We start from the raw sequence: 16,074 nt of genomic DNA, 5'->3' as shown, positions 1-16,074 counted from the left end.
TTTTTTTTTTTTTTTTTTTTTTTTTTTCCCGGCCGACGAGCCGCGGGTCTCCGGACTTCAGTTCTCCCTTAGTCACTAATACTTAGTTAGTAGTGTTACTCCGTATTTATTGAGAGTAACTAATACTACTGGGTACACCGTCCATACGGTCGCGGTAAGTGCCCGATCGCAGCCCAGGAAACCTCCTCTGCCTCTGCCTCTGCCTCCACCCCACGACACTAAATCGCTCGGAACCAGGTTTATCGATCAAATTCAGGAACTGCCCTGCCCTTTGCACCCTATACAATAAGATTAATTGGCTACAAATCCTGCATGAGGCTTCTCTGTTCGCTTTTTTTCCCGTTCCACCCCGAACTGAGTGGGTTCTAAGATCGGACGCCACCCGCATCGGGGATTGTGTGTGTGTGTGTGCTTTTTTCCAGTTCGATACGTAGTAATCCTGTCGTCATGCCCGTTCTCAGCGTTCCAAGGCCACCGCATCCAGATTACATCACCCGCACCCGGTTCTTGTTGTGGTGCTTGCACTCTGCAGGTGTATGCTAGTCTGTACTCTTGCTCAACTTTGATCCCCGATGCGGAATCTACACTTTCCATTCGGCATCTTCTCTCCCAGCCTATCTACGTTCAGCAAGGGGGTCTAGCCTCCCAGTCGCGGTCATCTGCTGTCTCTAGAACTTCCAGCCGCCATATGTCGCATTGCCAGTTCGCACCACCTGCCCTAGCTGCCAGGCCTGTGTCTTGGAATTGGGCTGGCTCTCTCTGAGAATGATATCCAGCCAGCCCAACACCCGCGCGTACCGGGCTTGCTTGCGTCCCAGCACAAACCGGAACGCCGCGGCAGCCAAGTATTCAACCTCGCACTGATGCACCCCGCGACGACCAGCTGCTGGTGGTAAGTTCGCCTCACGTCGGGCTTGGACCATGCGGGTGGCTAGGTGTATCACATCTCGAACGATTCGAATCACCACGGGCGCTGGGTGGACCCGCCCCGACAGCGACTTCAAGTATCGGTACATCTTCATCGCCGATATGACGAAGTTCGCGTACAGGTTCGATAGGATCACTCCGATCGTGTTGTGTTGCCTATCCAAGTACATGGGATGCATGAGCAGCTTGAAGGACCCAAGCAGTTTGCGGTGAAGAGTCCGGCCCGGTGCTCGCGTCACTTCGATGGTGAGCGAGTTCGAGAGACTGGTGGCGACTGATTGGCCCCCTTCCAGGATGCGCTCATGATCCTTGTAGATCTCCAAAGTACGAGTATCGATCAGACTTCCGCAGTAAGGGAAGAGCCGAGTATCCACGAGGCGCGGGATTTGAACCCCGTCCACAGCGGCGGCGAAGTTGACCAGGCTTTTAGCTGGATTGACCGAAACCCCGTACGCAGGCTGCCCGGGGATCATGACCTGGAGAAAACGCATGGCCAATGAGGAGTCGGTAGTGACAAGTAGAAAATCATCAACTAGGCGAACCAGTAAAGCTTTGTCTGACTGCAGAAATCCCAGCACTTGCTGCTCCATGTCTGCATAGAAAAGGTTACACAACATGCTCGATAACACTGAGCCCTGGGGAATGCCATTGCGTTGCCGAAAGTAATTCCGCCCGAACTTGATGAGATTGTTTCGCACGTGGTCATCAAGGAGGTCCAGTAAATCTTCCGCATTGAATTCTCTCTGCATGAGGGTGTCGACAAAGACGGTGTTTCGCCTCTGGCTGGTCTCGCCGTTTGTCACCGCCTCTGCCAGGTGCTGTGGCCTTGCAGCAGGCGCTGCCCTACCGACAAATCGCCGCCTAGCCTTGCTTGGCCGGGCTTCGTGCGATGGCCACAGGACGTTGAATTCATCAGACGGTGTCATTTCAACGTGCTTTGTGTAATGATAGGCTGCTTCGGTGATCAGCCCTTCGATAACATGGATCAGGCTCTGTTGAGGGATTGTGTCAAAGCAAGATTGGATATCAAGCTTGACAAAGTATAATGGAGGCATCGAGCCCTGATTTGGTGATAGGTGTTTCTTGAATATCTTCAATTGAGAATGTATCTCCCCCACCGACTGCACACATGAGCCTAGTTTGGACGGTGCTCGTGTTTTCTCATACTGGAGCATGCTGTGGATCGGGGCAACAACTGAGTTGACGCTCCAGAACTTGCCGGGTTTTCCATGGCCAGCCAATAAAGATCTTCGCTTGAGATTCAACAGAGGGCGAATACCTGTTGATTTAGGTAATAGTCGTAATGAACCATATCCCATACCGCTTTTCTCTAATCTCTTTTCTACTATACGCTGAGCTATGGCTGGCTCCAGCTCTTCAAAAACGCTAGCCTTGAGCTCAACCATCGGCCCTTCAGTCAGCTGGCGCCACACGTCGTGCCGGAAATAGAACAGACGGTTTCGATGAGACTGGGTCTCGGTGACATAAAAGTTGGCTCGGATGAGTGGTATTAGAATGGAGTCGAACAGATAGTACACGAACTCATGAAGTAGCTCTGTTCGCTTCTCGAAGTCGGACCTCGACAGCTTGTTTTGCAAGAGATTGAATACTTGTCTTGAACTAGTAGGCTCAAGCCAAGGTATACAAGTGACCTGAAGATAGATTATTAGTATTGGAAGACAGGGACGTGGTTGTCAACGAACCTTGATTCCCTGGCACACATCTTGAAGACTCAGGTTTTCGAAACGCCGCATTCGCACGAATTGATCGACATGCTTGAGAATTTTATCTTGATGCCGAATCCTGTTCTGACCAGTGCCGTAAAATTGGGGGGGAATCAGATTCCTCAAGGCAGCTCTACAGAAGGCAGATACGGATGCTGCAGGCGTCGCGTAGTCTGTCAAACTGAGCTTCGGTGCTTGTATTTTTGACATGTCGCCAGGATTCAAAGTTGAGTGACCACCATCCAAAACTGAAGAACAAGATACCTGCTGACAGGACAGCCGAGGTTGGGTGATCAAAAACTCTGGCGCTAAAAATTTGGTATCACGAAAGGGCTCAGGGCCTAGTTTCCACGGGCCAATATGCTAAATAGTAAACGTTAGCTTAAAATCTTATAGGTGGGCCTGCGAGCATACCTCGGCGGGACAGTAGTAATTGAGTAAATATGTATATGAGCAACGTTTATTCCGGTTCTGCAGCTGCTGGACCAACTCTATAGCTTTGCCTTGGAGTCGTCTTGGGATCGTGATCTGGGAGGTATGGGCTCGCTTTGATTTCTCTAATTTTGCAATTTCATCTTCGCGATAAGTATAATCTTTGAACTGCATGTCTTGGCCACTCGACACGCTCGAGAAGACATTATGCAAGCCGAATTGTTTGGGGAATATGTATTTCAATACGTGAGCAGTGTGCGTGAGTGATGTAGAAGAGGAAAAGCGGTTCAAAACATCTATATTATCAGTTAAGAGGCGCCAAACAGTTGATCTCTCTGTACTTACGGCTTTTCATTCCTTTCATTCCAAACTGAATCTTTCCTTTCAGGTCGAGCACTGGTGAAGCATACAAAATGCGTCGGCGATGGAAAACAATAGGAGCTGGCTTTTGTATAGTCGCCTTGTGGTCAGAAGTACTCTTGTCAGTTTTAATCTCTTTAATGAGATCAGGCGCCAGTACAGGCTTGCTTGTTACTGAGAGAGGAAGTGCATTCTTTGGAATCAAATGGTTATGGGGCACCTTATTCACGGGTTCAAGGGTCGATAGAGGGAGCCCTAGATTACCATCTTAGTATATGTATACGCCTGCCAAAGCAGCCTGCTTACCACTTAATTGGAAATAGATTCCTCTTTTCTGATCAACGGCCACAAATATACCACAGTCCAGGAGAAGCTTTAGCATGATCTCTTCTCCATTGTCCCCCAATAATCCAAGCACTTCTGTCCATGGTGCTTGCTTCAGTTGCTGGACATTGTCATTAGGGAACTGCACCTCAAGGCCTGCAATACTGCATGATACTGTCCTATTCCTATAATGAGCAGGGTGCGCGCTCACGCGTCTGTATCCTCGGGTTAACAGATGAAGGGGCTTTTGACGTGAGAATCTGTCACGATTAAACAGGGAGGATATGACAAAATCAACAAGCTATAATATAGCGTCAGTGTATACTCAGGAAATTTCCTATACATAAACTCCAGAATGTATCATACCTCTGCCTGGGCACATAATGGTCCGGTGTCTGTGCTGGCTTGTTCAGATCTAGACTGCGACTGCGTAAACGCGGCTAGCTCTTGCCGGCGTTTTTCGTTGCATGTAGGAGGCGAGTCGGTCAATATACCCACCAGGGTCGTATTAAGAAGATTGGCAAGCAGTCCTCCTGAACCACCATCGTCACTTGTCTTTGCAGGAGCCGGCTCATGACATATTGACACAATTCTCCGACGGCGAGATTTGGAGGAAAGGGGTATTTGGCATAGAAGATATTGTCTCAGTGTTACAACCTGAAAATAGTATAATGAGATGACTGGATGCGAGTGCTCTGCAGCATCATCACGAGCGAGGCTGCGCAGTCCCTTGAAACAAGTGGATGCTGGAGAGGTGCATGGCTGCGACAACCTGTCCAGCGCACGATCACCCTTGATGGGTCTCTTCCTCTTCTTGCCCATGAGAGAACTGAGGGGTCAATCAGGGCCAGATCCCTTAATGCAAGCGAATTCCTGCCTCACATTGATGGGTGGTCTGATCATTACATTTACCACAGGGGACTTGGCGACCAGGTGTTGTGATATGTCCCAATAAGGGTAGCGCGCTGAGACGCGCTCCGGCAACGCGACAGTCGAGGATCACGGGAGCAGCCGTCCTTGCCGACCTTCTGCAAACCAGTCAACCAATACCGAAACTGCTACGGATACTCCCTCCAAGTACTTTGCTCATTCTGCCATGTCCGTTGCCAGGACTCAGAGATTTAGAAGAGCCACCTGCTTCTTTGCTCAGGGTCATTTAGCCAGCATGCATGCACACTAACCCCCTTTAAGATAACCCAGAGAAGCCCAGTCGAAACCCACAAGCGATCGAAGAACATGGGGCGCCATGTTTGGGAGTGAAACAATTCTCCACTCACCGACGCATATCCCGAGGAGGCAGCACAAACGGGTCAATAATCGAACCTTCCAAAAGGTAGCTCGATAGGAGACGTCCCTCAATGGGAAGCCTGGTAAGGCAACATAACCACTACTCTGTTTGAAGATGAACTCTATTTAGCTTCTGAGGCGCCGGTTTTTCGCGTGCGTCGTCGAACTATTCGAAACTATAGGCTTCGTTGGACTATTGCTCATTCAATCTTTCGGGCGAAGCTCCTCCTGAAACGAGTCCCAAAGTAGATCGGCAGGGCAAGGTGGCTACAGGCACCTCTCAAGAACTTGAATACCTGGGAACGCGGGTCACACGTTCTGACAGAAAACCGTCAATAGAAACGGATTGTGAAAGGATCCCTTGCTCCATATAGGCTACCAAAATCACACTGGTCATTGGCGGCATCGGATCACTAATGCTCGCTTCTCGAAGGGAAGATCTGTAAGCGACCGCCGATCTTTGCCAACTCCTGCTCGGCAGTCCATAGTTAAGCTGGAACACAATAAGATTTTTTTTTCCTTTTTTATGACCTCAATGGAAGGACCGACACATGAGTTAACCGAGCTAAGGAGAAGCTGGACGCAATCTAGAAGTTCTCTTCAGCCGTAGGATGTGTAAACCTTAAAAGACTAACATTGCAGGCGGCAGAACAGAGCCTGGCGTGTCCGTCAAAGGGATGGCGGATGCAAGAAGGCGACATCCGGCGGGCCGCCGGGTGACCAGCTCCTCCGTCAGTGGTTGAAATTGGATTAACTTATTACCATTGCATTATTGCGACCGGGAAGATGTATCGTAGCAAGGGTGAAGGACACCAAGGCCTAAGACTGGTGAGAGGGAGACACACTTACACAGTACGTATTGAGTAGACTCAGATCCGTGTGCCCCACTCCTCTTTTTAATTTTCCTTTCTTTTGCTTCTCTCTCTCTCCACTCACCATGCCTTCACTTTCAAACGGAGGTAAAAACGACACTGTTCGCTAATGCTGGAACTCGGATCCGGTTTGCGGACGAGACTGGTTGGAAATGGAAAGAAAAACTATCCAATCAGCCCGAATCCCGTCGATCCCTTGTTCCTGAAGACACCGCCGGATAAGAATAGAAATCATAATGAGGTTGTGTTCAACTATCGTAGCCACGGTGCCCGCACGGACAAGGATGGGGAGCTGAGCCAGATCCTTGGAACGACGGCGGTCTAGAAAGGTCGCCGCTAGGCTCTAGCAAGTAGTAGCGAGAGCCAGCATTCCCGACGGTGGTCAATCAACTGCAAATGATTGCGTCCCCACCGCGTCAGCCTCTCTCGCCTTGCGGAGTCCGGGGGGTCAAGTTTTCTTTTTTGCTACAGGCTAGCTGAAAACAACAGCCCCTGGCAAGTATGCAAAGCATGTTGACAGACAGTTCTGCCTCCTGTCTGTTGGTACCTGATCCAAGTCCCGGAGCCCTGGTTTTGCAAACGCCTCCCCCGGAGGAAGGGGGAAAAGATAGAAGCAAGACGAACAGAACGAAGAGTATCGCTGCATGAGACTGCCGATTACCCCGTATGATTATATCATGCAAATCAGTCCGTGGTACTTTTCCATTCTGACTGCAAGGACGCCCAATTGCCCACAGCTGTGAAATAAGCGGTGTGGTGGTAAGGGCACCTGTCTAATCTAAAAGGGCGTCCTTTGTTAATCCGTGTCGGTGATGGTATCTTAGCAATGCTGGGAGAAGGACGGGACTTGTTGAAAGCCGACAAGGTTACTCGTCCATTCAGATCGCAACACGATGCTCCGTACTAGTGTCACTTGAGTACATCCATCCACGGAGTACTCTAAACTAAATTAGACTCTTCCACGACCACTCCATGACCGGGCCTAGTGGAGCGAAGCAGGTACGTCATGATTCTTATTGCAGGCGGTGACATGCGAACGGGATATTGACAGATGCATGTTACATACCAGAGCAGAAGCAATAGAGTCGACTACTATACGTCCCGCAGATATGGCAATATGCTGTTTAGATCAATCCAACCAACCAACTGATCTACATGGCTTGCGCGATTGGATGGTGAGTGGAAAATTGCATTTCCTGTATGATAAAGACCACATTAGCAGCAGATCTGCTAATTCTGGATAGGCTGATAAGGCACAAATTCTTCCTACCTCATGAGGACTTACCGTAGTACTTAATCTACTAGACCTACAGCAGGCCAATAGGGTAGCTCATTCAGGTGTCACAACAAGTACTTTTATGTAGTATGTCCCACTCAGATTCGCGTATAAAGGCATGCTCTTGTCGTGGGGCTAGCTCGATGTAGTTATTCCGACTCACCGACATGGCAGATATGACCCCTTTCCTCCTCCCTTGCTCCCACGGTGCCACTGTCAAACGGATGGGAAAGGCAGAGACGGCGCGCAGAAGTGCAGTCTCTATCTACTCAGGAGGGAGGAGAAGGATGATCACGGGGGATATCCACTCACTTCATTAACTCATGGGAGGAGTCATATCTTCGTATACATAAAGCTGCTACCTACCTTTCGGGGATGAATAGAATGAATAGTAGCCATAAGGTCTTTTCCGACCCAACATCGTAAATAATATGCTAGTATATGTCACGTCACGTCCTAATAGAAAGGAAAACACTTCGATGCAATAACTGACTCGAGCAATAAGACACTGCTTTTTAGAAGCATAAGACAATATATTACTGTATCGTGTATGTATATAGTACGCAGTACGCACCCAATACGTGAGATACAAGAATGATGAGATAAGCATTGAGCACAAGCATAACTAACTATCAGAAAGAGAACACAATTATCGACCATCCCACGCATTGGCCAGAAGAACAGGACTGGCCGTGGACATTGGCATTTGCAAGACGAACAAGGGAAATTTCGACGAAGGAGAAATCCCTCAATTAATATCTTTCTTTCCCGACAAGACTGAAGGACCACGGGCTTGGTGAAGAGTAATCAAACAAAGACTGGTGCATGAGACAGAGTCCCATGGTACAACAACCAAGAGAATGAATGGCCGGGTCATGTAATCAAACTCTGTGCCCGTTGCTTTTTCCTTTCCTCCCTGGTGTCAAACGATCTAGAAGAAAATTTCTTCTCTAGAACGTCTCCTGATCCGAAGACTGATAAGGCGCTAGCATGCCTCGCAGCGGATAGGTCTTTTCCTCCATCATATAGCCATTCCTTCTGCCTCACTAGATGCAGACTGCGGGAAAGCCGGCCACTAAATCGGTGGGATCGGCAGTGAATGGTGATCTAGATAGTAGATAGATCCTCAAATTTCGCCTGTCTCATACCCCTGGGGCTGTTATCTCTGTTTACACATAGGGAAAGCCAGGTTGTGGCCACAAGAGGGATCAAAGACCGACCTTTCTTGAACTGTCGCGATTGAATGAGTTTACTAGTCATTTATCTTTTAACTCTAACCTGCTTCGTCATCTAAGCACCGTAGGCCGGTCTTCCCAAGATCTAAAACCTGGACTAGACCGCCGGCTAGTATCCGTTCTCCGTAGCGAACAGGTCGTAGTAATCAGCGGCCTGGGAGTTTCAGGTATTGGCATTACCGTACACAGCGAATCTTTCCTTTGATGGATCTCCCCCCAAATCGTAACCTTTCGGATTAACAGGCCCATTTTTTCGGGCATAAGTGGGAGGGGGGGAGGGGAATGAGACTGAATGGGCATCAGACATCGAGACCCTCTTTACCTTTTGACTTCTCTTTTCCTTCGTTTTTCTTATTCGGCGTCTTTTGTGTATTTCCGACTTGACGTTGTCTCGGCTGGCTTAGGTTGGTTTGTTACTTAGGTATGTCGTGTTGGAACTTGGGAGAGTCATCGCTTTATCGAACATCCATAGTTAACAGTATGATGCATCCTTGGGTGGCTCCAGCTTTCCGATTGTCCCTCTCTTTCTCTCTCTTGTTCCTTTCCTTCCCCCCTCCCTCTTCCTCCAATTAATTAAATTGTTTGCCGGCCCCTAATCCACCTTCTCCGCACCCACACCCAAAACTGTCGCAGCTACGTACTAATTAATACCCAATTTAGTATGGAGTAATTCTCAGGACGCATCGTACTTAGCCTACTTAAACTAGATCGTAAAAAAAATAAAAATAAAAATAAAATCAGAAAGGAAAAATCAAATAACATAAAAATAAGTAGAAACACGGACACTTTCAAACAGGGCTGCTGGTTGTTGGCCCACCTGCAGCCCTTCTCAATCGACAGGACCATCAGGCCGATTCTGGGCTCGTCACCCATGATTCCTATTTGATGAGTATCATGTTGCTACTGACCCTACCTGTTCGTCATCCCCGTTCTTTTCCCTACTCTTTCTTTCTTTCTTTTCCCTCTTCTTGCTATTATTACTGCAGTCTTACCCTGCCACTTTGACCTCAGCAAACCCCTCCCGACCCGCCTGTAACGGACCTTTTCGCTTTCCCCCCCCCCCTCCTCCTCGCTCCCCTGTTAGACGCCGTGCAAACATTCGTCCCGCCCGTCTTACTTTGGCCAGTCATCAGGGTTCCCATTTCCTTCTTTCCGCCTGCGCTGTGTCATTGTTCGTCTTGTCGTTGTCCTTCCCAACGGAAGTTACCTTTCCACCCCCCTCTATTCCCCCCTAGAACTTGTCCGATTATTATCTATCGGGCTTCGGTTTTCTTCGCCTCTTTTCCATTTGGAGGGGTCAATAGTGGGACAATTCCTCCGGCCTTCAGCATACAGGTCGAGGATCGTCCCCCACCGCTGGCTTGGTGATCGCATTTGATCTCAAATATGACGCCGTGCTCGGGTGGTACTACCCGGTGACGATTGTGCCTTGTAGTTCTGGCCGGTTAGCCTGCAATAGCATCTGTGACCTACCAGCTGTGGACAACGCATCGCAAGATTAGCACCCTTGAACTGGAGCAATCACAGCCAACCAATCTGCTGGGTACTTCCTTTCCCTTTTCATTATTTTTCTAATTCCCCATCATTATGATTTCTTCGAGAAATACACGAAGGAGCATCCCGCTGATTCTCTGCCTGAAGAATGCAAGATGTCCGAGGGTGATGTCGAGCACGTTTCTGGCCTCTTTGACGGCAGTCCCCGTCAGTTCCAGCGCCTATCCTCCCAAAGCACCACCGACTATTTCTATGACGCTCTTTCGAATGGCGCTCGCGAAGACCACCTAGCCGCGCTGTCCTCCACTCCTGTTCCTCTGTCCGGTAAAGCGTATCCCACTCAGCCGGGTCTCACAAACCTGCAACCTTTCCCTCCACCTACCAGCATACCCCCGGAAGGTCATCCCAGCAGTTACGATCGATCTTCACCTGATCCAGACGACTATTATCGCCCACATTTGCCCACCGTGGCTGCAAACGACGAGGAAGATCTCGACCTGAGCGCCGGTCATCCTATGTTGGAAGTGGGCAGCGACGCCGCCGCAGATAACCGTCCAAAACCTTTCCAGCGTGTGTCTTCGGTACCCATACACTTGCTAGAATCCACGAGTGCGGGTCTGAGCCAGTATCGTTCCGCTTCTGATTCATCGTATAAAAGCGTTGGGCACGAACCTACCTGGGGATCATCAGTGCGGGCCTCGGCGGCAAGATCGGGGCAGACATCCTTCAAAGATCTTATCAACAAATTCAACAACAACGTCGACCAAGTTCTGCCTGTTCCTTCCACATCCACAGTTCGGTCACGGGTAACTTCGAGAGCTGCCAGCCCGACCAGCCCGACCCAGTCTTCTTCACAATCCAGAGCCCTCCCTCGCCTGCGCGAAACACACCACCTTTCATCGAGACCACAATCTGGCCACTGGCAACCGCGGAGTGTATTCGACACAGAGTCTCCGTCAGACCTTCTTGCAGCTTCGCTCACGACGGCTGGCGTTGATGATAATCATTCGAGTACCTTGGCTTCATCAGACGCGATCCCTCGACGACCTACCCTTGGCGAACCGCTTCGCATTGACACGAGTCCGCAGATTTCTGGATATGGAAATTCGTCGAGGATACGGCGTCGAGGTTCTGACGGGATCATTCCCAGCCCGAATCCAGCTTTCTTAGACCCTTTCGATCCGTCGGCTGGTGTGACGCCGCTTACACCCACTGCGTGGTACCTAGGACGCACACCATTTCTGGAGTCCGTCAGTACAGGGTCAAATACAAACCCTCACCGGAGGACGAAGAGTGATATTTCTGGAAATTGGTCTATCGAGGTGGCAGCGAGCCCTCCCGACTCCCACATGGCGGTCCCGGCCCCCTTGCAGGCCAATTCCCAAGCATGCCCAGACAACAGCCCGCATACCCCGAAATCACGCATTCCGATTTCATCCCACCGCTTGAACTCGCCTTCCGTTTCAGACGAGTCTCCTCCCCCTTCAAGAGCCGGCACTCATTCCGGAAACCGTGCTACTGTTCAAGTCCATCTGCCACCAAAAGGCACCAGCCGCCTTCCCAAACCCTCGCCCAAATCCCCGCGTGATATGCCGAAAAATGATCAACTACCAGGTTATGCCGCATCACCACGCGCGAAGCGGGAAATGGCTCATAGTCGGTCGCGCCAGCAGCTTCCGGAAAGAAATGCGCTTTTAGAAGCCTACATCGCCGCTCCTCCCCCGAAAAAGTCACCCCCTCTACGCAGCTCCCGACCACGCCAGCCTATAGCACATACTCAATCATCTCGATCGAAAGTAGTCGAGACGGTATCGAACTTTCAGAGGCAGATCAACCGCGATCGGGAGTATAGAAATTCCAGGGCGCGCGAACGAAGATTACCGGAGCTAGGCCATGTCGACTTCGCAACTAGGCGACAGAAAATACAACAGGCTTTCAACCGCACCGTCGAGGAGAATGAGCGGAAGGAGGAAAAGGCTGCTGAACTCAGACGTCAAACCAAAGCCCAGGAAGACAAGCCTGAACTCGCGCAGGCACCCACCGCTGAGCCATCCCAACCCACGGAAAGTGAACTTCAGCCTTCTCTCCACGCTGATGATAACGAGACTGTCATTGAGGAAACTGTAGCGGCCCCGATTGAAGAATCAAACCAAGTACCCGAGACGAAGGACCCTCGACCGCGTCCCGAGCTCCATGTCGACACTGACGTCCATACTACACTGGAGAATGTAGACGGCGCTTCTGATACACACCTGATGACCATGGATTCACCAACCCTTGGGCACGCAGCGATAATAGAAAGGGACTTGGCATATGAGCCCAAGTCTCACGGCCCCCCCGCGTCTGATGTTACCTCGGAGTCTAATGAGACCCATGTGACTGCTTTTGATACCGAGCCACAAGTTGAGCTGTCACGAAAAGACCTACATACTTCTCACAGGACTCTTTTGAGTCAGATCATGAATATTCGCGAGTCCAGTCCAAGCAGCTCGTCATGCGATGAGCAGGAGTGTAGCTTCTCCGACACCGATGAGAGGGATCCCTTGCCTACCAGGTTAAGAAATGCTTTTGCTTTCGATGATCAAGCAGACAGCAGCGATAACCCGGAGTCATGTGATATTTACATGCGACATGGTGTGATGAACGGGGAGACATCCAATCGATGGAGTATGAGCTCTTGGTCGTCATCCCTTCGCAATCAGCATTCCGCAGACGAGCAATGTGACAACAGTGGAGATGATTTCTCCCACCTACAACAGTGCACTGAAGACAGTGAAGTCGCGACTCAGTCCTGCTCTGCCTCTTCTAGTACCCCGTCGATTACCGATCATAAACTTTTGAGCTCATCATCCCCCAAGAATGGAAACGCAAAGGAGGGTAGACAAGAAGCGGTGGCTCACCCGAATGGCTTTGCATTTTCTAACGCTTCGAGCTTAGCAAGATTAGGTGGATGGGATTCAAAGAGAGTTGGACAGCTCTATCTGCAGGAGCTGGCAAATGGCAGGGGGCATGGACTTCCATTGCCAGCAATCCGCGCCTCTCCGGAGCCATCACAGACGTATGCGGACAAGGAGACGGATCAGGGATCCGAAGGATTAACTGATGACCCGGTCGTTGTATCTCGTCTACGGGATCCTCCTGCTTTGGAGCGGCCGGGACATACAGCAAGTTTAGTCCTGCGTGACGACTGGGAGCATGCATCCCCTTCGATCATGGACTGGATGCAGGTGGCCGCTGCTGAGGATGAGTCTGTTCTGCAGGGACAGAACGGCGACACAGGCCCTGTGCCTGATAGTGCTACAACTCCACGGCTGGTTACCCCGAATCCTCAATCTTCTTGTTCAGAAGAAGCCGATGAAGGATTAGGTCTAGCTATTAAGGTACATCAGCCCCAAGAGCTTGACTCCCGCGAAAAGCAGTTGCCGTCGGTCCCAGAGCCACCTGAAGAAGACATACCGACCCAGAATATCGCCCCACAACAGCGAACGCAACCGCCTTCAAATGTCAATGCCACAGAGCAACGTTTGAGTACTATAATTTCTGGCATATTTGCGCCATTGGATCCTGTTCAGAGCACCGGTAGCAGCGAGGATTCCTCTCTTCGCAGGCTGGACCCGATACCGTCTCCCCAAACGTTCGACTCATCTTCCACCTCACTGGTTCCTTCAACATCAGAGCCTTCCCGTCTAAAAGCACAATCTCCATCTCCCGAGCAACGTCGTCTTAAGAAGCGCCGGCATGTGATCAAGGAACTTGTCGATACAGAGTACACCTTTGGACGAGACATGAAGGTCGTCGACGATATTTACAAAGGAACCTCGAGTTCTTGCTTGGATCTCTCCTCGGAGGACGTAAAGATTCTCTTTGCGAATTCCGATCAGGTCGTGCAATTCTCCATGGCGTTTCAAGATGCACTGAAGGAGGCAGCTAAGAGCGTTTATGTGATGCCCAAGTCCCAACGCTGGAGTAGCAAGCGTAGTGCCCGCCACCACGCTTCCAGGACTGATTCGGAGAACTCAAGCACGGCGGGCATATCCGACCTGGACAAAGATAGGATGACCTACATTGGCCAAGCTTTCATGAATCAGATGGGCTACATGGAGAAGGTCTATGCGGATTACCTGAAGAATCATGATGCTGCTAATAAGAAGCTCCAGACATTGCAGCGCAACCCTAAGGTTGCAATCTGGCTCAAAGAGTGCCGAGATTGGGCTTCGGACCTAACGACGGCATGGGACCTGGATTCTCTTCTCGTGAAGCCAGTGCAAAGAATCCTGAAATATCCTCTTCTGTTGGCTGAACTTCTCGACTCCACGCCCGACGACCATCCCGACCACCCAGCACTTGTCAGCGCCCTCGAGGAAGTTACTAATATCTCTGTGCGTATCAACGAGATGAAGAAACGTGCAGACCTAGTGGGCCAGGTGGTAGGGCGCAAACGCAAAGAATCTGATGTGAGGGCAGGCCTGTCTAAGGCTTTCGGTCGACGTACGGAGAAACTGAAGCAGCAGGTGGGTCTCTCTGACATGGTTGAGGACAAGGAATACGACACACTGGCCCAGAAATTTGGGGACAACTTCTTTCAATTGCAACTTGTCATGCGCGACGCAGAAATGTATACCCGCGAAGTGCAGACTTCCATGGACGGATTTAATGAATTTGTCGAGGCAATCCAAGGGTTCGTCAACGTTTCACCATCGAACTATGCAGAGTTGGAAGGAAGGTGGCGTGAGTTGAAGACCACTGTTGCGGAGATAATGACTGTGGCGTTGCCTGAACATGTAAGTGGAGGGTTCCGGATTTCAATCCCTCTGATAGTGCTTCTATGGCTAATTCGTGATTGTCTTTCAGATTGCGGTTGTTCGAAAGAGTGTCATTGACCCAATGGTCACGTTGCTCAAACTCCACGATGGCCCTCAGAGAGTAATGAGAAAGCGCGATAAGCGCCTTATGGACTATGCTCGGTTCAAAGCCGCGAAGGAGCGAGGAGACAAGCCTGATAAGAAAACTACCGAACAAGGAGAGCAGTTTGTTGCGCTCAATGAGACCCTTAAGGATGAGCTTCCCAAGCTCTATGCCCTGACTGCTAAGTTGATGGAGGCGTGTCTCAAGAACTTCGTGCACATACAGACTACTTGGTTCCGTCAACTACAGCACAAGCTTGGTTCTCTATTCGAGGCATTCCCGGAAGACATCCAGAAGATTGTGGAGGACTGGTCCTGCAATTTCAACTTTTCTGAATCGCAGGTCCTATCCCTGGGAATCTGCAATGGCTCCCTGCTTGCTGATACTGTCAACCTTGTCAACTTCAATACGCCTTCAACAGGAGCCACCATCAACTCGCCGCGGCGGCCTTCTACGGTTAATAGTGTTAGTACACGCGTGGGATCAACAATGGAGGATTCGCCCAAGGTGTCCCAAGAATTCGGCAATGGCAGTCATTCGTTCCATTCACCAAGCTTCGAGACTCAATCCCAGGTATCCCATGGTCGCCACCGGGCAGATTCTACCTTTTCGGGCCGTACGGGGCATGAGACGGCCGAAATACCACGAAGTCAGATGCTGCAGCAGATCACTAGCACTTCAACCGCGTCTGTGCCAGCTTCAACCACCACCACCGAGGCATTCCCAAGTCTACCCCGCCTCAGTCTTGACTCACCCTTCCTGGTGGATGTTATCGGTCCTTCGAGTGATGGGAACGGTGGCGCGAAAGTCGAGGAGCCGCCGACATCTCCTGATGGGCGGTACTCGGGATTTTTCTCATCAGCGATGCCGATGTCAGACAACCCTCAGGAAAACGCACCAACTCATAGCGAACGTCCCCATGAGCCAGCGGTGCTCTTCCTCGCGGCAAGCATCTATGAGTTCAATATCGACCGCGCACGGCGCGAGGCTGGCTATCCTTACCTGACGTATGTGGTCGGAGAAATATTTGATGTCATCGCCGAAAAAGGGGAGCTCTGGCTTGCCAAAAATCAGGACGACCCTACCCATCAGGTTGGATGGATTTGGAACAAGCACTTTGCAAAGCTATCAGCCTGAGAGACACTATTCATAATAACATCCTTTATCATTATATTTCCCATGGGGAATTTTTGACAAGCCAAATTGGTGCGCCAATTTTGGCAGGGGCCTATGTCCCT

General features: G+C 50.4%; 1 protein-coding gene across 1 annotated transcript; it reads left to right on the top strand.

Moving 5' to 3' along the window:
* Positions 1 to 10,086: 10,086 nt before the first annotated feature.
* Positions 10,087 to 15,973, top strand: BDQ94DRAFT_175597 (putative Rho guanyl nucleotide exchange factor; the record flags this gene model as incomplete). Its single annotated transcript, XM_026772528.1, has 2 exons — positions 10,087 to 14,712; positions 14,783 to 15,973. 2 exons carry the CDS (start codon positions 10,087 to 10,089, stop codon positions 15,971 to 15,973), a joined length of 5,817 nt encoding a protein of 1,938 aa, XP_026620544.1.
* Positions 15,974 to 16,074: the final 101 nt, after the last annotated feature.

This window comes from Aspergillus welwitschiae (assembly GCF_003344945.1).
Source record: "Aspergillus welwitschiae strain CBS 139.54b unplaced genomic scaffold BDQ94scaffold_58, whole genome shotgun sequence".
Lineage (NCBI taxonomy): Eukaryota > Fungi > Ascomycota > Eurotiomycetes > Eurotiales > Aspergillaceae > Aspergillus > Aspergillus welwitschiae.
The sequence above is the reverse complement of the archived record's forward strand: the minus strand, read 5'-3'. Positions and strand labels throughout refer to the sequence as shown.